The sequence below is a fragment of the Netta rufina genome, assembly GCF_964035555.1.
Source record: "Netta rufina genome assembly, chromosome: 3".
In the NCBI taxonomy this organism is placed as follows: domain Eukaryota; kingdom Metazoa; phylum Chordata; class Aves; order Anseriformes; family Anatidae; genus Netta; species Netta rufina.
The window spans coordinates 6,331,920-6,358,856 of NC_140125.1; the positions used below are offsets into that span (position 1 = coordinate 6,331,920).

General features: G+C 36.8%; 1 protein-coding gene across 1 annotated transcript; it reads left to right on the forward strand.

Moving 5' to 3' along the window:
* Positions 1-2,330: 2,330 nt before the first annotated feature.
* SANBR (SANT and BTB domain regulator of CSR) lies at positions 2,331-21,988 on the forward strand (the record flags this gene model as incomplete). Its single annotated transcript, XM_084283342.1, has 20 exons — positions 2,331-2,480; positions 4,112-4,298; positions 7,440-7,533; positions 8,559-8,797; positions 9,631-9,689; positions 10,533-10,693; positions 11,541-11,627; positions 11,729-11,839; positions 13,847-13,970; positions 14,443-14,595; positions 15,248-15,393; positions 15,736-15,835; positions 16,918-16,950; positions 17,919-18,018; positions 19,067-19,158; positions 19,269-19,297; positions 19,395-19,468; positions 20,495-20,583; positions 20,973-21,064; positions 21,952-21,988. 20 exons carry the CDS (start codon positions 2,331-2,333, stop codon positions 21,986-21,988), a joined length of 2,157 nt encoding a protein of 718 aa, XP_084139468.1.
* Positions 21,989-26,937: the final 4,949 nt, after the last annotated feature.

Sequence of the window (26,937 nt, forward strand, 5' to 3'; positions counted from 1 at the left end):
CGCTCCGTCACTTCTCACCTCAGCTAAGCCTGCTTTAAACCGGCTGCACCTCGCATATCAGGCAGCACAGGAGCTGGGCTGCGTATCTTATACCCACACAGGTTTTCCACTGGTGCTGAGCCGCCCTTACCTGGTCATTCCTTCCCAGAACAGCAGGTATTATACGTATTTAGTGCCTTAATTGCAACTAACGCTGCTATCTGTGTTATATATATATATATATATATATATATATAACATATATATATATATATATGACTCACTAGACAAGTTTCCATCACCAAATTCCCACGTTGCCACCACTTGGCACTTCAGTCAGGATGAGTGTAAGGGCTCAATGAACGTAGGCACTCACCTACCTTTACCTCAAAATGGCATCTATCTTTGCTGGAAAGATTGGGCCCATCCTGTCTGGGAAGGACCTTTGTGCTTGAAAACTGGCTATTTGGCACGCTTTGCAAAAGATTTCATTTAGATGGGATTGCTGAAGTGCTATGACTTTTATCAGATTGGCTCGTCTTCCTAAAATGAAGCTCTTTAACCTGGTGCCCTCTTCTGTGTTTTGTTTGTTGTGTTTAAATCTCACAAATACCTGAAACCTAAGTATTATTTTAGCATGTTCTCTCTTTTTTTTTTTTTTATCCCTGATGGTTTCATATAGCTGTTCTTTTGAGAGGATGAAAGCTTACACTTAGCTGCTATTCTGAATTCTATTTCTACTAATAAACTAAAAAAAAAAATGCTGGAGTGATTTCTTCAATCAGAAGCAAAATCAGTGCTATTTTTTATGTTTTAATTGTCTCTTAGTTGCATGGAAAGTGATGCAAAAGAAATACCTACCTATAGTAGTCTTCTGGTAACAAACAATTAGTTAAATCTGCTATGATCCGGGTGTATTTTCCCTGAAATTCCTTATAGTCCTTGCTTTCTACAACAAAAGTCAAATTTCTGCATGTGACTTGTAGGTCCTCTTATTTATGTGATCTGGGTAAGGTGCTTCAGAAAAGGTCTACAGTGCTTCCAGAGTCCTTATTAAGCTCTCTGGCTGGGTGCTAGTTGAGTATGGAAGCCCTGATTAATGCCAGCAGTTTTCTCCCTGTGTATGCTAGGACAGCACTTTGAACTTTTACTCTGCTCCCTGGTACTATACATAGCATGCTTTTAAATAACTAAATAAAGATATTTGTTTGTTTTTCCTTCAAACTGGGAGGACTGCATTTGTAAAGCATTCACTATTGGCTTTACAGGCTTTGTACTGGTGTTTGGTCCAGTGCTCAACTTGAAACTGGAGGAATGAGGTTGCTTGGCCCTGATAATCCCAACTGGGTGTCCTGAATGTTTCAGGACAACTCAAAACTGAGGTGCTCAGGATGAGAGCTGAGAGACAGCCCCGTGTTGTGCTTTGAGGCTTTATTGATTTCCCGGAGTTTCCCATGTAATTCCCTCTACAGCGGGAGTCTGGTTTATAAAACAAATAGGCAGAACAAGAAGAGATGGAAGTAGAAAGTTTGGAGAACAGAAAAATGTATTTAAGTGCAAATAAACTTAAATTTAGGAGCCCCCCTGTAGCTTTGGCTGTTTATTCCAGAATTGCAGGAGGTCCTGCTTCGTATCGGAGGGCTCAGCGGTGTGAATCCCCCGTGGAAGCAGACACAGGATGGGTCCCTTTCAAAGCTGCAGAAGGGGGAGGTAGCTGTGGTAGTTTATCCCCCAAACAGTCAAATACCAACAACTCTCAAAGCCTTCAGTTTACTGCTCTGTGGTAATTTGTGAGAAAAAATTGGTAATAATCATGGTAATATGTTGGACTGTGGTGGAGGGTTGGGCATGTCTTCTGTTTAGTCACATTAGCTGTAGAGATGGAAATGTCTAGCCAAAGTGGTCAGCTGACACGTGGGATAAAAACCAAACAGTTTGCTATAGTGTTTTACTTCCTTTCGTTCTAAAATGTGTCACTTCCAGAAGCATGTCCCGCTTGGAGCTACAGTTCACAGCCTCTCCTCACCCTTTTCTCCCCTTTTTTTTCTTAATACTCTACAATTTTATGTGCGATTTTTCCGTTCCTCTGTGATGAAGCAATTCAAAGGTAATTCCTGCTGCAGTTGAGCTGGGTTTGATATGTTTTGCACGTCTGCTCCTTCCCCCTGAAGAATTTGAATGTGAAAATATGAAACACAAACCTGAGAGCATTAGGACGTGCCTGTAGTGCTGTGGCAAACGTTTCCCATCGGAACTTGGGGAGAGTTGTGGGTGACTTAGATTAAGCTTTGGCAAACAATGCAGGCAGACTTGCTAACAACTTTTTCTTTTCTAGGCTTAAGCAGCCAAAGATGAGTCGTGGATTTTCAGAAAACAATAATTTTCCCTATGACAATAATCAAATGGTTTTGGATATGATTCTGTGCTCCCTAATCGGTGTTCCCCAGCCTATCAACTGGGACAGCGTGGCAAGGCTAGTTCCAGGATATACATCCAAAGAGGTGAGTTTACTAATACAAGTATCTGTCTACTCTAAGTAGTACTTTATGAAGAAGAAAACTTTGGGGAGGGAGGGGAATTGAAGTTTTTTTAATATATTTTTTTAAAGTAATATATAATTACAAGAACTGAAAATGCTGAATGTGCAGTAGATAGAAAAAATATTTTTGTTTCTACAAAACTTGAACATTGGAATTAAGATATAGAGTCCGTATTTTATTTCATTAAAACTGATACAGAATAAAAATCAATGGAAAGTAAAAACTGAAAACAGATTTAGAAGAAAAAAAAAACAAAACACAAACAACTATGATGTTTCAAAATAAGATTATTTTAATGGAAAGGATGGCAGTACCTACTACCCTCCTGTAGCTTCTCGTGGCCTTACTAGCACACCTGATAATTTTCTGTGAATGATATTCTAACTCTAAGGAAATAAGAGTTACAGATCTTACTGTGAAGGAGAGCAATTGCCTTTCTTCCTTGGTCCTATGTGATGTGGACTATTCTTTCTTTGGTTGGAATAGGATTTGGAAGAACCTAGTACCTCTCTATACTTAGTCTCTTCGGGCTGCTGAATTTCCATGTGAAATTGTTTTCTTTATTTTTAAATAAAACTGATTCTTTTTTTTATGAGTTATGAGGGAAAGTGAGTTAAAAGAGTAAAGTGTCTTTTGCCCTTGTGATTCAGTGAAGCTAGAAAAAAACAAGCCAACAGTCTTTAATTTCTTATAAACTTAATCAAATGTGTCAGCTGACATTTGGAGCATTGCTCGTGGGCATCACTGTAACCTTCTATTTAGAATATCAAAGTGAACGATTGGGAGTAGAAGCTTGTGTGGAAGGTTTCTGCCTTTCAAGTGTTCAGCAAAGCACTAGGGGGCAGGAGGGTGTCTCCCATTTAGCTTTCAATTTGCAGGCAGTCCTATGCACCTTAAGCAAACAAAATAATTACAAAAATCTTAGTGACATCTCTCCCTATGTAAACTCAGATAATGTGATTAATTAGTACATATCTGGCCTGAAGAGTTGTGTCACAGGAGAGTTGCCTGTGGAATTAAGCAGACTTACAGGTATGTGTAAGTTACCCGTGCACAGGATTCTGCAGAACCAAACCCATCACTGTCCTTGTGAGTTACAGAATTACAAAATGGGAAGACTTCCTTGTTCATAAAAACAAGGAGTGGAGAGTTGATAACAGTGCAGAGGAAATCGCCAGTTCCATGTGTCCAGTCAGAGTGGAAATCATAAAGGGAAAGAGTAATAATTATGGAGCAATTATAGCCACTTGTATTTGACAGCGTTTGTGGCAGAAGGACTAGCTACAAAAAGAGACTTTAAACTCTCCTTTAACTTCACTTTTGAAGATCTGGTTTAAAATCACAGGCCTTAAGGATGTAAAGGTTGAAACAGGTTCCACCTAACTTTATTGTTACTGTTTAATTATGGCAAATTTTATTGTGTGCTTATGTGCTTTTCTGATACCACGAAGTAGGAGGCGTTATAAGTCTAATATCAGCATGATCAAACTGTTCATGGCAAATATGAAATGCAATATCTGCCTCAAATTATAGTTATTAAAAATGTACTGAAAGCTACTGCTTCATTGTCCTATCATTTAATCTTGTGACAGTGTGCAAAAAGGTTTGATGAACTAAAAAGCAGTGGAAGTTCACCCGTTGACAACCAGTATAATCCCCTGATGGCTGCTGGTGGGAATCCTGTGGAAACTTTAGCCACGTACATCAAATCCTCCTTGCTCAATACACAGACAGAGTTTCAGGAGCCTGCTATTGGGCAGGATTCCATTACAATAACTGGTATGTTTTTAGTCCTTCTGAAATATATTGCCTTTTGTTATGATCCAAATGTGCATGCTTTTCTGTCTGGAGTGGTGAGACCACCCAGGAACAGAACTTTTTGCCTTTGCAAGAGAAGAGTTAAGCATACGTATAATACATACATGAAGTCTCTTACAGTTTGTGTCAAGGCAGTGTTAATTTGTTTGGGTATTTTTGATAATTTGCCCTTTCAAAGGGCACGATATGCAGGAGTGCATAAATCTGAATGCTAGATCCTTCTGTTCAGCATTTTTGGTAAGGAGAGGAATTACTCTTCTGTTTTGTATCCCGTGTTGGCATTGTTAAACCTACAGCTGCTTGCAAACACAATAAGCTGTGTTATTTGAATAACATGAAAGCTGTGTGCAGAAAAGGTGTGGAAAACTGAGATGATGATCCCTCAAGGTCAGACTTTCCTCTCCCAGCAAACTTGCCAATTGTTTGGTGGCAAGAAAGCTACACAGGAGCTGGGAGCATATTCTAGTCACTTTTTGATGCTGGATAGTCTTGCAGCAACATACAATGTGCCTTAAGTCAATGATGTGTCCCAGGAATGCTTTGACAGAACAGGACCAACCCTAATAGTTGTGTAGTGATCGAAATAAAATTAAATATCTCCTTAAGTACCTCTACTATGTGGAGTTTTAATTAACTGTATGATAGTTATCCTCTGGATTTCATTATACTCTGAGATGTTTTCAGCACCTCGTAGGACTTGGCAAATGTGTTGCATGACAAATTTGCTTCATTGCAGTAATGAGTAAACCATTTCTGTGGTGCAAATGTAGAAGACAGTGAAGTGTTAAAATGTTCTTTGTTAGGGCATCTTTCACTGTTGCAGCTTTCTGGTCACTTGTTTTTGCAGGAGAAAAACAGCTCTTTGACCTTTGCTGCAGAATGAATAAAATGTTTTTAATTTATCTCGCAATGACATGGAAACTGTATATGGAGTAGGTAGACCAAAAATGCTTTCATCAGCTTTCAATTTTGTACTTGTTAAATGCATTATGTGGAATAAATACTTCTTGCACCCACGGGTGGCTACTTAGAAGATTAGTAGCTTCCCAGTAGGCAGTTAACAAGCTAACTCTGCTCACAGAGCTCTTTACACAATTACTGCATGTTTTCTTTTTAACACTTTAATACATGTAATAAGTATTAATACAGTACCCCAATGTTTCCTACTATAAGATCCTAGCATGAGATGATTTCTGTTTTCTAACATGTTTCCTGTGTGACTCTGGATAAATATTTTACTCTGTTTATACGTAACTAGCTAATATTAAATTAGGGTAATTAATCTTTTTCTCACAGGCTTGTAGTGAACTCACCCTCTTAACATTTGTGAGGTACTAGTATATTTCAGAATTAAGGATTTGAAAAAAGTCTCTTTGTAAATTTATGTTTTTTCATCAATTACTTCCTAGTGTATTTACTCATATCTGCACCTTTTTTAAGATCAAAAATTTGGGGCCTGTTTGGATTTGTTTGTAGACACGAAAAAGTAATCAAATTTGTTTTGAGTTGGGTTATGCTTTTATTCGAGGTGTGAAAACTTACTTATTATTAGCTAATTTTAAAGCAAACTGCTGCGAAGTCCTTCTAAATAAGTATTATGGCAGTAAACAAGCACATAAGACAGTTTTACTCAAGATATCTGTTACTAGCTTTCAGAATTTGAAACATCTTTGCTGAAAGAAGAAAAAAATATAGAAAATGTGTGGTAAAGCTCTGTTAGTTTGGCTCTGTTGCATATTCTTGTCAGAGTTATTTCCTTTTCTTCGGTAAATAACTTCCGTGTGGCCAAAATACATTTCTTAATATTTGCAGACAGAACTCTTCTATGTCATTTTTTCTACAGGCCTTGCCTTTAAAACATTTACCTTACCTTGCATTCAGAATTTAGGACTCCTGCCTTGGCTGTGGAATGGCTGCACTGAGGGCTGTGGCTGACTCAGGCCTTTCCAAGGTTCTCCTAGGGTCTGTCCAGTAAACGTTCCCGTTTTATTAACTGCCTTTCTTCAATTATGGCCTTACTGAGGCTTGGCCAAGCAAGACCTTAGGCTGTATCTTTGGAGAAAGTTTTGTTTCTTTGGCCTTTGATGTGATAACTGCTTTCCTGAAACGCATAACTGCTGTGTTCTGAACTATACAGAGTTTCCAGATCATTTCTGCTGTCACTCTGCTATTGTAACGTAGCCACAAGATGAGAAGGTCTATTTTAGGTATTTTTGGAAGAGTACAGCCTCTTCCACTGCACAAGAGAGAGAGAGAGAAGGTGCTTCTGGAGCCCATTCCCTAGAAATCTGAGAGTGGGGATCTGTTCATCACAGTAGAAACAGTTACTCAATGTCTGAATGCTGGTGTTGTCTTAACCCTTGATCCAGGACCCAGTGGGTTTGACGTCTAGACATTCTGGCCTTCACCAGGTTTTGTGTGCACGTTCCACTGCTTTTAGTGTGTTTGTGACAAAAAAACTATCAGAATTAAAGTTCAGCTGTCCTTTATACCTGAAATGAGCTGCATGATGTAGTTCTAGGATGAGAAGGATTTGGTCTGCATTTTAGGAGCATGGCTTTGGGCAGTTGGCTTCTTAAAGCCACACACTTAAAAAACTTAGCAAAAACACATCTATAAAGATTTCTGTGAGTTAGTTTGGAAGCAGCTTATTTTCAGAGCTAAAAAAAGTGTGTTTAAGAGGTGGAGTTAATCTCAAGTAGTTATATCCTGGCAGCAAAGCTGCATGAAAACAGAAGTTTTGATGTGGCAGAGTCTTAAGACCCACATCTCACAAAGCAGATGAGGAGAGCTGAAGGCCAGATTCTATGCTCAGAAACAAATGCTGAAGACTTTGCACGAATCTCATTGCTCTCTATTCAGACAGGATTGATCTGGGTTTCCAGCCAAGTGTCTGGGCAACCCAGCAATGTTGCTGATCTACGTTGCTGTTTTATGGCATTCAGGGCAGGAACTTGGCTTATCTAGCAGCCCTTATGGTAGCACAAATCTATTGCTGGTTACGTAACATTGCTCTGTTACGACAGCCGTGCTTCAAGATAACAAAAAGGAAAAGGTGAGGCATTTTTGATCTAATGCAGCCTTTTTTTCCTTACACTTAAGGAAGGCCCAGCACAACCTCTGCAAGGAATTGTTCGTCAGAATCTGAGAAAGGTCCTGTGCATAACAGTGGAGAAAACACTGATGAAAGCCAAGGGTAAGAAGATCTTTGCGTTTGTTACCTAGGGGTTTACAGAGCTGACAGAAAGATGTCTAAAGTTCTCTCACAATTCTTCTATCACAAAGAACACAGCTAGGAACATCCTAATAAATGCTATAAGAAATTTTGTAACCTTCTCTTGCAACAGAAATGTTAGATGTTGGTTTGAGAACTTCAAATGTGCAGTAGGGATAGCTTATGTAGGAATCTGCCCGTAGTGTTCCTCTGAATGACTGATTGCTGCTGTGGTGAGAATGGGAACCAGAGCCTGATTTTAAAAAGGAGTAAATCAAGACTGATGCTTAATAAGATTAAATATATATTAAAAAAAATCTGTGAACATAGGTTTGTTCTGTTCATGTGGAAGAAGGAAAATAAAACTGTAAATGAAAAGTGCAAGTGAGTGATTTTACTACTAACTCAAATAGCCATGCACATCACGTGTTTTCTGTACCAAGCAAGTACGCCTAGAAAAACGTGTTTGATTCAAGCGTAAGGTTAGAGATTTTTCTGTGGAGACAGTGTTTACTGATTCTAGCTTTTACTTAAGACATAGTCAAAAGAGTTTTAATTTCCACTGATGAAAATTGCTGTTGTATGTTCTTATTGTCCTTCTGTCCTTCAGTAAGGTAGGCATATGTTTATGCCTATCTTTTCAAGAAAATAAAAAAGGGAGAACAAATAAGTTCTTTATGTAATTCAGGTACTACCCCATAACAAATCGGAGACAAAAATCAGAGGCTTGAGCTCAATCTTTTTTCTCCAGTCCTTGAAATGGTAAATGGCAGTGATCTTGTCAGAGGACGTGCATTTGTGTTTTTCACCAGGTGTCTGACAGTACTCTGCATTAATATTTAATAACTGCAATTTGTTTTGCTTCTGTTAATAAAAATCTGTTAGAGACATCAGTTTTGCAATGTGTGCTTGTGATTTGGAGATGAAGTCTTGGAGTTTTATCATTCTAATTGGTCCTTACGTGTACTTATGGTCCTAATTTGTTTTGTGGCTTGCTTTCCTTTGAGGCCAAACATGGTGATACATGTGTGTGATGAAGCAAAAAACCTCAAAGAAGATTTTGTTTGTCCTCGAGACCTTTTGATATCGGAAATGAAATACTTTGCTGAATATCTGTCAGTGGATGCCCAGCGCTGGGAGGAGGTGGACATTTCCGTGCACTGTGATGTTCACATCTTCGACTGGTTGATAAGATATGTTAAAAGGAACACCAAAGATTGCGAAGCTAATGAAATGCCCACTCTAGGTAAAAAACAATGTGTAGAGCATTTGTTGCAGGTTTGTTATGGTCTGTACTAATGGAAGGTTAAAGTTTTTGCTACAGTTCAGCTCGTCTGCTGTTTCTGTACTAACGTTTTTCATTTGTTAGAAAAGTGTTACAACAGAAGATTCATTGATCATTATAGCAGACGTCTCTGATTCCTTAACACTGGCATTTTCGAGGATAGCTTAAACAGTGAAAAAGGTCTGACAGTTTGGGATCTGGTGGTTTTAATTAAGGTTCTTCAGACATCTTCTGAACAAGAATAGAGTGGTAGTTACAGAACAGTGACAATTGTATTAGGTTTTGGTTTGTTTCCCTTCTGCTCCCTATCTGTACAGGTGCAATACTTTCTAAAATATCAATGCAATCTGATACAACAGCAGAAGAACTTTTCCTTTATAAGTTTGAGGCGAGTTTTTAATCTGTGATTATATCTATGACTTATCTGATCTATTTAATCTATTATTTGTAAATATAAACAAAGCTAGAATAGCGTTAAAGCTTGAAAAGCAGAGGTTACATTGAGCAAAACTTCATCTGGGTATGGTGGCTAGCGATGGACTTTTATCTTGCTTGTAATCGTTTAGTCACTGTATTCCTGTGAAGGCACTTGTTCCAGTCTTTATAAATTCCAGATTGTTGTGCTCTGGCCACCTAGATGATAAACCAAGGCTTTGCATACTAGAAGATGGAATAATGAGTTGATTGTTATAAAAAATAATATTTAAAACAGATATGAAATGTGTAGCGGGAGGGACGCAATGTGAAATTACCAGAAGAATTAATGGAAAAAAAACTTTCTTTTTGCCTTCTAGAACCAGCAAATGTCATATCAATTCTTATTTCTTCTGAGTTTTTGAAGATGGATTCATTAGTAAGTATTAAGAAAGGATTCTGTGCCATAAGAGTACAGTTAGTCTGTGTCTAACAACTTGTTTGTTGTACTTCTGCTGTTATGTAAACAGCTGATGACAGATGCAATGAGGGCCTTTTAAAGATTTTGCCACCTTTCTTATTCAAGGCAGTAATCTAAAATTTGCAGAATCTCAATAGGGACGCAGAAAACGTGCAGAGGAAGTTATTTCTAAATGTTATAGTGAAATCCTGGATTTGTCTTCCGATGACTGATTCAAGTAATGTCAGAATCTGTCTTTGACAGGTTTTATTAAAAAGATTACTAAATCAGTGAATACCTCCTATTTTGTGTCCTTACACAAAAAAACTTCCATAGCTTAGGATCTGGTTCTCCTTCAGCTCTGCCTATTGACTTGTTTGTTAAAATGTTTGTCAAGTTCTGTCATTAGGGCGACCTACAATTAAATACATAGCAAATTTAGCTGTTTAATACTGAGATCCAGGTGATGCTGATGTATAATGGTTCTCTTTTGCAAGCCATTGCGAGGTACTGCTTACTGAAGGCAAAACGTTTGTGGAGTTGTTTTCCAGATTCCTGTAGAAACCTTTTGGAGGAGAACACAAATGGACTCAGTCAAGTTAATTCGTAGTCTCTTTTAAACAAATCTGAGACTTGCTTTTTGTTTTTGGGTAGAACTGAAATAGTTTTCTAAAACACTAGATGCTTTCTAAAAAACGAAACAAAACAAAAAACCAAGAACCAAACAAAAACCTACAACAGTTTGAAGTAATTAGCGCATCTTTTGAGATTGCTTTGTTTAGAATGCTTTAAAATTACTTTTAATGTTTCTGTTTTTCCTAGGTAGAAAAATGTATTCATTATTGCCACAAAAATATGAATGCTATTGTAGCCACACCATGTAATATGAATTGTATCAATGTTAACCTTGTCACAAATATTGCTGATCTCTTCACGCACAATGAAGTGGAAGAGCTGAAGGACAAGAGAGATAAATTCAAAAGGTAACTTTTTGCCCTGTAATACGTTACTGAAGTGCTATAGGGCTTTTGGATCATTTTTTGGATCATTATATGACACACTGTGAAGTTTGGAATCATGTATATACAATTTATATTCTCATATAACATATCTTCATCATAGAACATGATGAAGTGACTTCAGAATTTTTTACTAAAATTACAAGCAAAAGGAGAGGTTTTTATATGAGGCAAGCTGAAGGCAAAGGTCCCACTAGGAGTGTGACATGGACGAATTATTCATGAATTCTCATGTGAAAGCCAGGATTAGGGAAAGCCAGGATTAGGGTGAGGAACCATGACATGACACGCTTCTAATTCTTACAGTTTGTTTTCAGCAATCTGTGAACTATGTTGTTTGGACATAAAATTTAGGGTGGCTGGAATCCTGAAGAGTTGTGATTGAGTACTATTTTAGAAAGCATACAGAAGGACTCTGGCTTAGTCAGTATCAAGAGAAGGGTCAGTTATTGGAGTTATTGGAAGGCAGACTGACAGAAAAGGAAGAATGAAGTTGAAACTTCTTTTAATCAATAGGGATGATGGCATTCTAGGCAGGGTAGAAGCTGGCAGCTTAAATTGTCGAACAATATAATAGGGGGGGAAAAATTTAAGGGATCTCTTTCTTCACATCATAATAAAAATGATGACTAGAGATGACTAGGCCAGGAACCAATTATCTAAACAGATTATTTTAAAGCAAAATCACATTAAAAGCTGGATTCTGAAAGAAACACAGCGGCTTTTGCAAATCGTTAGAATATAACTCTTAGTCTCAGTATACATAAAACATTTTTTTCTAATGGGTAAGCTGTGTTGCTGTCGTTAATAGTAAACTGTTCTGCAAGAAGATTGAGAGACTATTCGATCCAGAGTACGTAAATCCAGATTCTCGGGGAAGTGCTGCAACATTATACAGGTGTGGTCTTTTTTTTTCTGTTACTACTTCAATTGCAAGGGCAGTCCCTATAATTGCTCTTAATCCAATATTTTGTCTTCTATTTTTATTTTTAAATCTAGATGCTGTTTATGTAAAAAGCTGCTAACTAAAGAAACTGAAAGAAGAATTCCATGTGTCCCAGGAAAAATCAACATAGATCAACATGGGAATATTGTCTTTGTACATATAAGGTAGTGAATATATATGTGTTTTTTTCCTTCAGCTAAATGATGTTGTGTGATTTTACAAAACGCTACATGTTTAGGAATTATCAGATACTTGCATTGCAAAATGAAATGAAGGATACATATAGAACAGTGAATTGTTTAAATTTTTGCAGTACTGGGAGGGGAGGGGAAGAGTTGAGGGAGAGTATGATGATCTGAAATTCATTCATCAGTGCAGCTGCTGCAATATGGAAAAACTCCAGGTATGATTACTGGGACGGCTATTTTGGGTTGTACTGCTTTACACAGAAAATACTCAGTTAATTGTTTCAGCAAATTGTTTTTAAGATATATGGAGCTGATTTGACAAATTGAATTAAAGGCTGCTTTACTACAGGGCTCATTATGGAATGGTAGCTCCATCTCTGCAAGCAAAGGAATGTTGAAGATTATATTCTAGGCTGACTTTATACTGTCAAATCAAATAATCAGCCTGCTTTGAAACTATTATAAATAAACATTGCCAGTTGTTCTTCTGTTCTAAAGTATTTGTCCAAGGAACTTCCAGGACCTGTTCTGCATCTGTGCCTTGTTCATTTGACACAAATGTTTAATTGACTTCTGTCTCTTTGAGCCATGTTTGTGAACAGTTGGATTCTCTTCTTAATGAATGTCAGTGCATGATGTGCTGCAGTTTTCCCTTCCTCCTCACGTACCCCCTTTAAGGAAGACAGTGGGAAGTTAATAATGGGAGGCCTTTCTCAACGTACCTATTCGATTCAGAACAACCAAAACATGGTTCAGTGTCAGCTCCCAAGAAAATGCATTCATCTAGTGTTACCTTCCACAAGGTTTTGATTAAGTTCTACCTACCAGTCTAAACAGAACTGAATCTGTTATCCTGTCCTGACATATTAAAATCATTGGTGATTAGCCACTTAAAATTCATTAACTGTATTATCGAAGCTGACTATGTAGTTGATATGCAGTTTGTAGTTGCATTCTTTAAAAATATGTATTTTTTAATTTATTCAGAGAATTATTTAAGTTCTAATTATTGTAATACTTGCAACTGCTTCTCTACACAGAATCCTTTTATTATTCCTTAGATGAGGTGGTGTTGGCCACTGATAAATTCAGGCTTATGATCTAATACAAACCTCTCTTTAACGATTTAAAATTAGTTTTATATATATTGGTCTTCCAGTGGTACCTAGAGCTAATTCCCAGTTGGAACCACTGCTTTGTTAGTCTAGGTCAGATGTACATATAATAAAAAATAGCTCAGAACAGGCTTAAAATTGTGGGAAAACAGTATCTGCTCCTTCTGAGGATAACATGCGCCAGTGCTGGTTGTGTATTCTCTTTTGAATTATGAAGAGGTGTTTGTCATTTTATCACTTGGAAGGAACAAAGGCTGTAATGTGCGCTATTTTTAAGACCAGAAGTCTCAGACACAGGTGTTCATAAAAAACAAACAAAAAAAAGTCTCCTGTTGTCAAGCTTTAATTACTGACTGACTAATCGCTGTTGCATTGCAGGTGCCTAGAAGTATATATACTCTGGCTTTTAAATCAAATAAAGTAGAGTGACAGGACTTTGCTTCTGTTGCACAACATTATTACTCCACATAAGAAAACGGCAATTTCATTGATCTTGTTTGCATGTGCATATTTCAATTCCTTCTACTCTGCATATTGTTTTTCTTTTGTTTCATGGTTCTCCTGATTTCCAAGGGCTCAATATTTATCTTATCTTATATATTTGCAATATGTGGAGCTTGAGAGGAAGCAAGCTGTAATTCTTTGTTGTTAGTATGCTTAGGATGTTGTGAAAGAACGCACACGTTTCTATCATGGTCTGAATTTAATGATTCATTAAATTCATCATCCTTCCTGTCCTGAACTTTTCTGTAGGATTTCCAATAGTGGAAGATGTGGTGTTCTGCTCCTTCTCCAATTCACCTTTCTTGTGGCTTGATCAAAACAGTTTTATTGACTTTGTGTACAACCTGACATTCTGCTTTTTCAGAGATAAAACCTGGGAAGTCCATGAGTACTTAATTGGCCTTCATGAAGAATTAAAATCTTGGCGTGATGTTTATTGGCGTCTCTGGGGGACTGTCAATTGGTTGACCTGCTCAAGATGTAATCAAGTGAGTCTATTTTCATTTTCACTTGTTTGGTAGCTGGTTTATTGTGGGTGAGGTTTGGGGGTGAGGCAGAGATCAAAACAGGTCAGAAAATATATTCCTTTCTTCCCTTTGGCCTGTTGGTTTTGTCACCAACTGGCTTCCAGTGATTGATTGATTGATTTATTTAGAGTGGGAGAGATGATTGTTTGCATTGTGGAAGTAACGTGCTGTGGTTCTTGACTTTCAAGTACTATTTTTTCCATCATTTTCTCTTTTCCTTTTGTTCTGGCCACTAAATGCAAAACAAGATTAAATTAAAATGTTTATTCTCTGGCTGCTCAGGTTTTAGTGAGTGAAATAGTCTTCCTATGGGTTATTGAGTGTTTGCATTTTAGGGCGTGGCAATAAAGTTTGATATGCATTCCTTATAGTGCAAAATTAACTTCCATAAGTAACCTCATCTCTCATTATGTCTCTTTTTATTCTGATGTAGAGTTTCCTGTGTACCGAATTCTCCCATTGCCAGTACCATCCACAGCCAGTTCTTTATCCAGGTGTAGCAAGTGCTCTGGGCTCAACTGGGACAGGAGTATATCCCTGTTGTAACCAAAAAGTGCTTCGATTTGATCCTACTAGCCTCCCAAAGGTACTTAAGTACTAGCTCACTTTTAAAACAGCATAACAAAGGGGGAGGAATGTGGAATATGTTACAAAAATAGATCTTTTCCAAAATAAGGACTGTAAATTGTTGCGGTATCCTGCAGACTTGCTGCAGGGTAGGATGAGGACTGACCCCTGAAATCAGTCTCCGTCCTGTTTTAGTGTCTTGATCTGAGAACCATCCAAGGATAGCAGCATTCCTTGGCTGGCAGGGTGGAGCATGGGTCTGGAGGAGAGGGCACTGCAGTAATCCCAGAAAGGCTTTTTTTATTTCTTTCCAATTCTATAACAGCATGTGTAGTGCAAGCAAGGGATATCCATCTGTTCCCTTTTGTCTTTATACATTTGACTATGTTTAATGCTAAAATTGAAAATGAAACAGTTCTCTAAATATTGTTTTTCCTACATAGTGAACTCTGCTTTACTTCTCAGAATCTCTGCTTCTAGAGGTTTGTTAACTTTAGCAAGAGCAGAATCAATGTCACCTCTAGAATTAAAACGTCATTTGTATGGTTTACATCCTCAGAAAACTTCTGAGTTTACAGACAAAATGTTTTTAGAAAGCTAATTTTTTGTATTGTATTTACCAAAATCAGTTCTTCCCATTAACTCATTCTTCTGATGTGTATGTATCACAGGGCTGTCAAGTGAGGGATCACATGGTCAGCTCGCCCTCAGGAAATGAAGATGAGGATGCTTTATCATCTCAGACTACTAAAATACTGAATGATTTGCTCCATCATAGAGACGTTATTGTTGTTCCTTTCACTAAGGATGAGAATAGGTAAGAACACTGCATTGTTACTGATATCTTAGCCTTGAACGCTTCGTGTGTTCATGTTGAATTTAATCTCTCTGTTTTTACATGGGTGACAGGGCACTTTCTAAAGGTAACTTAATTGGAAAGGGAAGAACAAATACTGTTGCCTTTTACATTTCAAGTAGATGTGTAGTCATTCAATCTCCATAACCATGCATTCCTATTTTTATTTATATTTTAATGGATTGTTAGCAAAATATTATGTGGGTGATCTGGGAGCGTTTTTCTTTTGATGAGTACAGAGAGACTGGTTCTAAGTTGTGAAATAGAAAAATAATATAGTTTTGTTTCATGTGTTTCTGTAAGTGACTCTGGCATTGGGCTCTGTGATGAAAAAGGCATTGAATGTGACGTACTCGTAGAGCCAAATACACCGTGGGGCCCCAAAACTGGAGAAGTCAATGCTGTGAGTGACTGCTAATGTTTTTTCCCCAGTCTTTCCAATAATGAAGAGCCTTACAAGGGTACTTTGAAGAATTCATTAAATAACCTTAATAAATAAATAAAATACATTGATAGAGGAAAAGGTGCACCACTGAGCACTGCAGGATAGCATAGGCTAGTGAAGGTATAAAATGCCTAGTTGATTAAAAAGTGAAACATTTACCAACTGTGCCAGAAATATTTCTGTAAAGCAGAAGTAATTCTCTGGGTGTCTGAGCTTTGCAGCCCGTTTATAGCCCAATGGTATTTAAGGAACCAGTCATATTCTACAATACATCTGGTGGCAAAGTTTATTTATTGCCACCTTCATTTGTCTACTGACGCATATCGGGGTACATATGTCCCTGTGGCTTTTATAAATCCATATAAATGAAGTACAATTATATGTTTTTCTTTTTGTTTGCTTGTTTGTTTATTTCCAAGGCATTTACTTCCCAGTACATAGTACTTTTCAGAGCTATGATTCATTTATGTTTCTATGTCAGATCAAAAGAGATACTTTCAATGCCAAATTTGTGTAGACTGTTTATAGTACTACCTCTCTTTTGAAGAGATCTTTCATGCAAAGATAAGTTTTTGAAGATCTGCACCCATTATGGAACTTCTGGTAACTCAATGATCCTGTTGGTAGCATGATGCTGCTGATAGCATAAGAAGTTCAAACAGTGTCAGTAGCTCTCCAGCAACAAATGCAGGAAACTAAAATCTTAACTCCGTAATGATCTGGTGCGTAACAGCCACCCAGCCCTGGACTGTTTTTTTCGTATTACAAACACATATAAATATTTTTAAGCTAAGGTTAGGTGAATTGAAACATGACTCTAAATTCACCGTGTTTAATTGATTAATAGTTTACAACTTGTTTGTCCAATTAGTTATTCTACCAAAATGTAAAGCTAAAAATGAAAGTAGATTTTCCAGGAGCTACCAAGGTAGATTGCTGTTACTTTTAGCATGTTGTTTTTGGGATTCTACTCACTTCTTTTTTTTCCTTCTAATCATAATTAATTCTTTAACTTATGTCTCTTCTTTTTGTGACTACAGTTTCTTTCTCTGAAGAACTGGACTTTACAACTGGTTAGTAAAATGCTTTGTTCACATTTTCAGGCATTTGCACTTCTGCCATGGCAGAAAACTAGCTTTGCTTTTTTTTTTAATCTTATTTTCTTACTAATTTAGACAAAAGCTTTATTTTCTTTTGTGGTAATGTGGAGTGGAGGTTACATTATAGATTATAAGTATGCGTGAAGTGCTACGTTAGCCTGAATAAAAATTAACATTTCCTTTTAAAATTCTTATAAATGATAGCAATAGATCAGCAGACTAGTAGGTCATTAGGCAGACAGAAATGTAAATCTTCAAAAATAGAGTTTTTAGTGCCTGTCTCTTTGGTTTGTCTGAGATGTACGTATCCAAATGATGTATTCGTAGTGTGCTGCAACATGCATGCTCTGTTACTTAATTACTGAGTATCTCAGCAGTTTCAGGATATAGCAAGCCTCAGTAAAACCCTAAGAAATCTTGTATTTTACTATATTTTATGGCTACATGGCTATCTCAGATATTTGCCATCAAAGCTTTAATTTTCTTATTAAATAGAAATAATATATCCAACAATATTTTGGATGCTAAATGCAGAATCATGCAATGATACAGGCTGGGAAGAGATTTCTAGTGGTCATCTTAGATATTTCATCTCACTCGCAAACCAGGGCCGACTTTAAAGTTAGACTCAACTTCAAAGCTTTATCACTTTGCCCATACCCAGTCAAATATTGGTTATCTCTGAAGATGGAGAGACTACAGCCTCTCTGCGAAACTTCTTAGAATGTTTGACCACTTGGGAGAAATATAATAAAAACATCTGCCAAAACATTCTAAGCAAAGATCTGAAATTACTTTTTCAACATTTGAGAACAATTTAACTTTGCACGTAGTTACATCATTAAGATGTGGAGTTAGATTTGAAAACAACTCCTCTGGGACAGATTTGATGTATCATTAATTAGGAATCAAGCCTCGCCTATAATCTGTGGCACTTTTAGAAACAGCAGTCATTGTTATCTGAAGAAGAGGAGTATACCACTGGCTCAGAGATCACTGAGGATGAAGTGGGGGATGAAGAAGAAGTATGCAGGAAACCAGGTATAACAATAGTGTGTATATTCAACCTCTCTGGAATTTTAGAAATAAAGACTCAAGACAGCAGAATTCTTCTGTATAGGAGCTCTAAACATTAGGAATTTTTCAAGTAAAAATACTATTTCAATTTTATTTCTAGTTTTTCTTTGTTTAGGTATAAATTACCCTATTGCTAATTGTCATCAAAAATATTGGCAAACAAGGGAAGTTGCAACTACTCACATTCTAGATGTCCTCGAAGTTGATCAAGGGCATATTTTGCAGGAAGGACTATCAAATGACTGTTTTGAAGTTTTGCCTAGATAAATGTTGGAAAAAATGCATGTAGGAAGTATAGCTATGTAGCTATACTTCCTACATGCCTTTGTTTTTTAATACTGTTCTGACTATATGACATTATGAAAGGACTAGTGGGTGTGGCTAGAACTTTGTCTGCATTAAAGATAAGCTCTGTATAAGCTAAAATGATTTTCATTTTTTTTTGTTGTTGTTTTAATTACGATAAGGGGTTTAGGAATGTGGAAAGCCAAAAAAAAAAACAACAGCTTTTCCTTTCCACATTAATAATGAGCCACTTGATCTGAGGCACTTCATTTTTATTTTTGTCTTAACTTGAAAGAATAGGAGTGTACAAGTTCATTTAATTTATTAAAAAAAAAAAAATTGCATGAAGATTTGTAGTTTGACTTCTAAGTTGTTTTGTCTGATATCACTCAGTTTGTTGATTAATGTAATATGGTCAGAGATGCAGTTTGTATGTGTACTTACTTTTTAATTTACAAGAGAACACTTGTGCAGTTATGTGTCATTACCGTTTATTTCAAATACGTGTTCAAATAATGCACGCTTATAATGGAAAAGCATTTGAGTAATCTGTGTGTATTACCATGTCCATAACACTGACCAAGAAAGAGAAAATTACCTGTTTGTTTACTTTCCCTGTAAAGGAATAGGGGAGAAAAGTCCTTTTGTAGCTGCGTAGTTGTGAAATTCCAAATATCTGTGATTGTGTCAGTCAGTAGATTTTTATTTTTATTTTTTCAATTAGCAGGGAGAAAGGAGAAATTAAAGAAATTCTACAAGCACCCAAAGAAAGTGCTTTCTTCACCTAGTATTCAGAAAAAGGAGAAGGCGTCTGAGAAGGTAAAATCAGAGCTGTGAAGTTAGCCTCTCTGAGTTGAATAATGAGGATTTTACTTAAGTCTTGGACATGATGTTAAAATGTACTGAATGTATTTTTATTTCTTTGATAGTCAAGTTCCCAAGATGCATCTCCTTTCATGTAAGTAGTTCTCAAAGTCCTTGAGAACTTACTGTAGTACATTGCTTTCTGTAAACTGTTACTGATAACATTCTGTGCATCTTTCTTTTCTAATCAGTGTGAGTATGCAGCAGAACAAATGGGATGCCTCCAGGTCACTAAGATTCAATCAAGATGCTCAAAGAGAAGATGGTCCGTTCTTGCATGAGTCTAGCTTTTGTAATCTTAATATTATGCAAAGAAAATTATTCTTTCATATAAGAAACGGCTAATTTTCTTGAAATATGACAATTTAGAGAGCTTTAGGTTGAATTTAATCTCAGCTATAAGGGTTGTTTGGTTTTTTCATAGTTCTTCCTCATTTGGAAGAGAACACACTTCAACTAGGCTAGCTGTTAGTAATCACCTCTATCCAAACTACACAGCAATCTCAGATTCTTCCAAACTGTACAAAAATATTCATACAGCTAGGAACTCCTAAAAATATTTCTTCAGGATTTGATTGGTGTTTATTAGCAATCTCATATATTCTACAGCAGAAAAATCTCTGTAGCAGGAAAAGTGAAATAAAATCCACCATGTAAAACTAAATTGTAGTCTTGCACAAAGGCTGAAAAATAAATGGGCAGCGTTGAGACTTCTGACTAAAAATATTGGAAAAGAGTTCCAAGTTTGCAGGAGAAAAAGAAAAAAATATTCCAAGTGTATGTTAGGGTGCTTTATGTTTTGTAGTTTCTCACGTGTAATCTCTGTAGGTTATGTGGTGTCATATGGTGACTTGGCAAGAATGCAAATATTTTTTCTTGCATCCCTGTACCATTTGTTGTCTGGGCAAATAAGTAGAGATAAACATTCACTTGCATCTCCTTCCCAGTCTTTCTGACTAAAAATATTTAAAGTTATTTGTTTATTCTCCTTTTTTAATATCTCCTGAGATTTTTGTGCATTACTGCTGTTTTGAAAATCTCTGCCTCAAAACCCTTTCTGTAGTTTCTTTATCTCAGTGTAATTCCTCAGGCTGATTCTGGTATCTACCAAGAATACTACTGAAGCTAGATTATTCATCAAGATCGAGAATTTTGATTGCTCGAGGTTTTTGTATGAGCTGAAAAGAAAGAGTGTTATTTTTGCAAATAGGATATCACTGAAGTGTGTGTAGTTCTTCTCTTTGTCTTCAGCAGCAAGAAAAACCTGTTCTAAATATTCTTTTTCTGACAGATCAGAGAAGAATGTCTGAGATTACAGGGCACTTAATAAAAATGAGACTGGGAGACCTTGATCGAATCAAATCAAAAGACAGCAAAGAAGTAAGTCTTTTCCTGTGTTTACAGAATTAAAGTGATCCTTAGTAACAAAAACATGTGACAAAATTGAAAATACTATCTTCTCATTTACTAACATGGAGCACTGAATTTGATTGATTTTCATTTTCTTGTAAGCATGGTGGAGGATTTTTGGTTTTGTTTTTTGGTTGGTTGGTTGTTTTCTTGTTTTGGCAAAGCAGTTAAATAATCATTTTTAACCTTCACTGCCTTTAAAAACTGGATATGGAAAACAGGATGGATTTAAAAGGTTTTGGTACTCGGTTGTGGCAAAGAAATTAGGCCATAAGTCCTCCTAAATATTAATGATTTTTATGAAAAGTAACTGATTAAACTGAGATAATGTCACAACTTTTTTTTTTTATGCGTTCCAGTATGCAGGAGGTATTTATTCTAGACTTGAAGCTCAGATAAAGGCCTCAGCACATGTCAGTACCCGACAAATCAATGCTGAGAAGAATGCCAGGTAAGATATTAAAATAAAATGAAAATGCAGAACAGGGATCTCTGGGGAGGCTGTTGGGGGGGTGGAAATTGTTTAAATTAATCATGCTTCATTTCATACACTTTTTTGCATCAACATCCCTTCTGGCAGGTTAACCATATATGATGTGAAAGCTTCCTTTGTCAAAGTAAACTACAGCTAAGAGAGTGAAACTCTTGTGCCTATGCTGGAAGAACTGCTTTTATGTTGGAAGACTTACTGTTCTTTCAATATACATTTTGTTGAAATTATATATATAAGTGTAAAATTGTTAGTTAAGATTCTTTAGCCCATCCTCTGGCCTCCTTCCAAAAAAAAAAAAAAAAAAAAAAACAATAATTAAAAAAAAAAAAGTTCATTACTGTATATTGGTCGTCTACACCTCAAAGGGATAAAAGAAAAATTAAGTGAGGTGCTGGCAAACTGGTTTTAGAGCCTAGAACTGGTCATAACTTGGTCAGCAGGTGAGTCTCTGAAGCTAAACCTTATAATGAAGCTGTTGACAGACTTTAAAAGATGTGCTGGATGCTTCAAATATCTTATCAGAGGAATTTCTTGCAGGTCTTATTTCTGTCCAAAGAATGCAGGTGCCCGTAGTGATGCAAAAGAAGTTATTTGACATTACAGTTCTTTGAATAGCGTTACAGTTTAACATTACAAACTGCATTCAAACAAAGAACTGTAGCTGCAGGTATACTGGCAGAGAGGCAGCTTTCTCAAACTGTGAGATGTTTTTCCTCCTTCTCTCAGAACACACTAACATGAAAACAACTTCAAATAAATACTGACCAGAGAGCTACTTCATAATAAGCAAACAGAAACTTGAGCTGTGATAACCCACATATGTTTCTTATGTGCTCCTAATCCAGGTCAAAATCCCGTTTTGGTCAAGGCCGTCCAACATAAGGACTCATGGAAAAACTGTAGCTGGAATACTTCACTGCTTCCTGAAGCTATATGGCACTTTGATATACGGAGAATGCATATCTCCAAAAGCTTTGACTTGATAAGCAGTGACTTATTTATTACTTTTCACTTTGTAAATTATTTTGTGTGATAAATGAATGCAAGTCCAATAAGGTCTGTACTTATTTCAATTGTAAATATACTATTTCTTATATTTAAATTTAATTGCTTTTTAGGCTATTGTGTTGAGTTGCATAGAAAATATTTTATAAACATACAAAGTTAACTTATTCAACTAACTTTATTTATTGGGAAGACAAATATTTCTTTTGGTATGATAGAAATAGTAAAAAGGAAAAAGCAAGACTACTGATTTCTGAGTACAGTCAGCAGTGTTAATGCTGCTAAAATATATATATGTATATTTATGTTGCATTTGATAGTATGTTTTAGGTCAGTCTTCTGGGGATTTGCATTTAAAGTCAGTGACAATACAGTAGCTGTGACTTAGATTAGTTTAAGCAGTTTAATGCAGTTCTGAGGCTTCCTTCTGTATAGCCACGCAATTCCCATTCATGTGAAGGTGGGTATCAGGTAGAGACTAGACCTGAAGATTATTGAAATACTGTGATGATGCAGTATCTCATCTTGCATGTGGAACACTTGCTTTACTTGCATGTGAAATTCATTCTTATTTCCATATCATATCTGATTCCTCTTGCACAATACAATGTTTTGTTCCCTTCTGATGTCCAGACCTTAGGAGGCAAAGCAGTTCTGTCTCTTTGCCTTACCACTAAATTACCTAGCAGATAGGTTATTAATTAACCACCTTCAAATGAGAGGAATCATTAGGACAATTTGTGCATATAGATATTCTGGGTCTAGTTTCTATCTGAAACCTGCCTCAATAACACTGTTTAGAAGTCAGATGCACTTTCAAGTTCTGTATTTGGAGCAATAGAATACAAGTTTGTGTATATGTCAAATCTAGGGCTACCAAAATGAAATAAGTTGCCTAGAAAATAATTCATATATGAGCAAAGAAAATGGCAATAATGGCAATAATAATGGCTGAATTCAAGTAAACACATTCTGACTTTTTTGAAACAGGTAGAAAGAGCGCTCAGGGAAAGTTTATTCTGGACCACAGCTGTTTAAAAAAAAAAAAAAAAAAAAGTGAGTTTGGTGTAATTTTAAGTCTGCAAGATCCTTGGGGGAAGGACAGGGTGGGACAAGGAGAGGGAGATCATCATTGAAATGCACTCTTCTCTCCACTCAGCCTTTTTTGTTTGTCTTGTTTCTTGAGAATTTTCAGTAGGCATTAGAAGACTATGATAGCAATACTTGAAAATATTGCTTTCAATGTGGAAGATTTTTAATAAATTAAAAATGAATGTTTATTATGTGTTTTGTCCAATGCAAATTCAGAGCCCAAATAAAACTAACGGGCAAAACTGTGCATTTCAGTGGCTTTGACCTGTATTTAAGTAAGGCTTTACTAATGCCTCAGGTCTGTTTGCAAGTAGTACTGCAGCTTTAGGCCGTTACAGTAAACATTGAAAGACTGATTGTTGTATGCTGAGAGAGAAAGTATTTAAAATCCACTGAATAAAAAAAATAATTAACAGAATAAGAGTTTTGCTACAATACTGTAGCTTCTGATAGAGGATTATTCCAAATAGTAAACTTTGCCATAAAAGTTGCAGGCTGCATGTGTGTGTGTGTTGTTTTCTTAGAACTACTGACTAGAAAAGGAGGGAAAATCCTTCTGGTTTTGTTTTGTGGGGAAAAAGCCAGTTTTATGTGCCAGTATTGTTATATTCAAAAATATTTTTGAGCATATAACAATAGCATACATGATATGCGGTCTTTTTTCCCCCCTTGCCTACCACCTTGAATTTCTATCTTGTATTAATTTTGAAGATTGTCTTGGTTTAATGGAAATAAAAGTTACTGATTTAAGAAGTGTGTGTTTTTTATGGATACTTACAAGAAATAAGTACATGATTTTTTTTATGACGTCAATCATGCTTGTGTATTTGTGATTAAATTGCAGCTTCATGATACAGGCTTTTTATCTGTCAACATCAGAATATGGACGAAGGCTGAACTGTCCCAAATCTATGAGAACTTGAAAGTATTTTTTATCTGCATTGAGTTTTGAAGCTGGATTAAAAGTTCCTGAGTGAGATGCCCTGCACATGACCCAAGTATGCAAAAAGCCAAACTAAGCTATGCTAAAAACATATTTAAGTTTGCTTCCCACTGCCACAGTGCCAATAATACCTTTTAAACAGTCTGTCAAATGTGTGAATAGGATTAGTTTTCATTACTCTGCTTTTAGAACTTGCTGTATGCATGTCCTCTATATGTATGGCTGCAATACGGGAACATTATGGCTCGAAATCTTGGAGAAAGGGCCAGAACATTAAATTTAGCCACAGTAATGCCTCCAAGAGAAAAAGAGTACATGTTAAAAGAAATATGGACGTATAGTTGCCCTGGTAAGTGAATAGACATGAGCATATTTGACATAACTGAAAGGATGCTTATTTTTGCAAGAAGGGAAATGATTTTTTTTAAACATTGCTTCATGTTCTTGTTGAGTGTACAGCCATACTACATTACATTGCAGAATTGCTCCTTTATATGCGATACTTGCTTGAACAATTAGGTGAAGTTCCTTGCTCCTTTTGGCACTTCCCATTCCATACTTGGCAAATGTGAAGCCTTCAGGTATTCTTGGTGTCCAAGATAGCAGCATACATAGACAAATACTGGTCATTCCTTCTGCAGCTAATTCTTGGTGAAATCTAACCTTTATGAACTGTACCACTGTGTTCTGAATTGCAGCCAGAGACTTTATCTATTTCTTTATAATTAGGCATAATTAGGAAGTAAGGGAGACTGCACTTTATTCATCTTACAGCAGGAAAATGTATACTGTTGAATTCTCACTTGTCTGTCCCTAGATGAGTTTAAAACAAACACAAACCAGCCAAAGGCTTGTCCGGACTTGAGGTCAAGTTGCAGTGCAGAATGGCTGTGTCCATAAGGTTGCTCTCTCTTCCCGTCCCTGAGCATCATGATTTCATCATGATGAAACCATCAGCCAGTTTGAAAGCAAAATCAAGGGACACAAGTTGCACAGGACTGCACTATCTCCTTTTGTCTGGGAGTAGCAAGGGCTTTGGATGGTAATTTGGTAGGTGGTGCCTGGTGTTGAAAGTTGGCCCTTGGTTTGGGGAGGACTGCACACGCCTGCACAGCCCTTGATAGGTGCCTGTCATCTGTAGTCTGGTGTGGTACAAGTGTGCATCCCACTGCTTCCCATTGTTGTGTCCCGTGTGTTCAGCACTTAACATTCCTCAGAGACGTAGCAGGTGGCTGGGCTGATACATTCTAGTTGTGTTTTAGATACTATCACCTCTCTGAGTGACTGTCAGTTACAGAAATGACTTTTTTTTTACTTTGGGGGGTGTCAAGAAGGGGGCAATTTTCTAAATCTCTGTATTCCCACCCCACCCTGCCCCCTCAGGTTGTATTCTTCCTGTTACATAGCTTGTTTGGCATTACAAAGCAGCTCATCCTTCTCTTTCCCTGGGTATGAAATGTAGAAGACAAATGATCTTCATCTCCACTCTTTTCAGGGGTTGACCATTATGAGACATGCGTGGTGAGGGCACTGTTACGATGCCTCTCTTTGAGCTTGGGCTGTTGATGGCAGAAAACAATTACTGAGCTGAAGGAAGGATCTTGCATGGCAGCCTCTGACTAAGACCATCTCAGCTAAGCATCTATTGCAGCTTGTGAAGACTGGAAACATCACCGAGCTGCATCTGAGCAGTAGTTTTAATTCTATGCCTACCTGTATGTGACCTTGAACTTAAATTGTTTTTTGCATTGGGTTTGTGTGTGCTAATGGCCTACATCCTTCAGCTTCTAGGCTGCCTTTCCACAGATAATGAGGAGTGGAGTTTAATACTTCAAGTTCTTACATGATTTTTCATTGACCTTGCTACCAGAGGTCCCTGAAAATATTGATGCTGTTTCACTTTTACTGTGATTTGGAATGTCTAAAAGTAGATCTTCATTAGTGGAATAAGATTCCATCACTGAAATATATCCAGTGGTCAAGTGTCGTGGTTGCTAGAACAACCTTTTGGTACAAGCTTGAGCTTAATGTAGCCTTTGACCTGGCTATGACAGCACATATCTACATGATGCTGTTCAGTGAACGCAATCAGGAAATTTCTGTCACTGAAAAATATCTCGAGCCTACTTTTTTACTTACTTGTTCACTACTCTTCCAAGGAGGTATTTTGTGCAAGGATCTGTATTCTGTAGTTTGCTGAATAACCTTGTGAGGACCTGGCCAACATGGATACAGGGAGCAATCATGCAGGGGAAGAAAAAGGGCTGCTTTAGATTTGCTCTAGTAACAACATCACAGAATACATAAACATGGCTGAATGTGGTGTTCAAAAGAGATGGTGCCCATGATTAAACTTGTAATACTTTCATGCCCTTCTGCTTTAACTGCTCCCACACTTCCATTGCGATTACTTAAGGCTAAGAAAGCATAATGATGATTTTATTTTTAATTATGTGCAATTTTATTGTTTGGCATTTCACTGAAGCTAATTACTTTTGTATCCATGGTGACAAAACAAGTGCTGGCACAAACACAAACACCTTGCTTTAGCAGCAGTTTTCTTACTGCGTAATTAATTGTCCCTTAAAATTAAAGGTGTATGTACCTCCAGTTTTGAAACAAACTTCGTGACTGACCAAATCATTTGTAGACTTTGAAAGTCTCCTGCAAGCTTTTAGTGTCTCTCTTTTTCTTTTTTTTTTTTTTTTTTGTGTGTGTGTGTTTTGTTTTTCTCGGAGAAAACTTAATTGAAGTCAAATGTGGACTTAAATGAAGTCAGACTGCCGGCTGA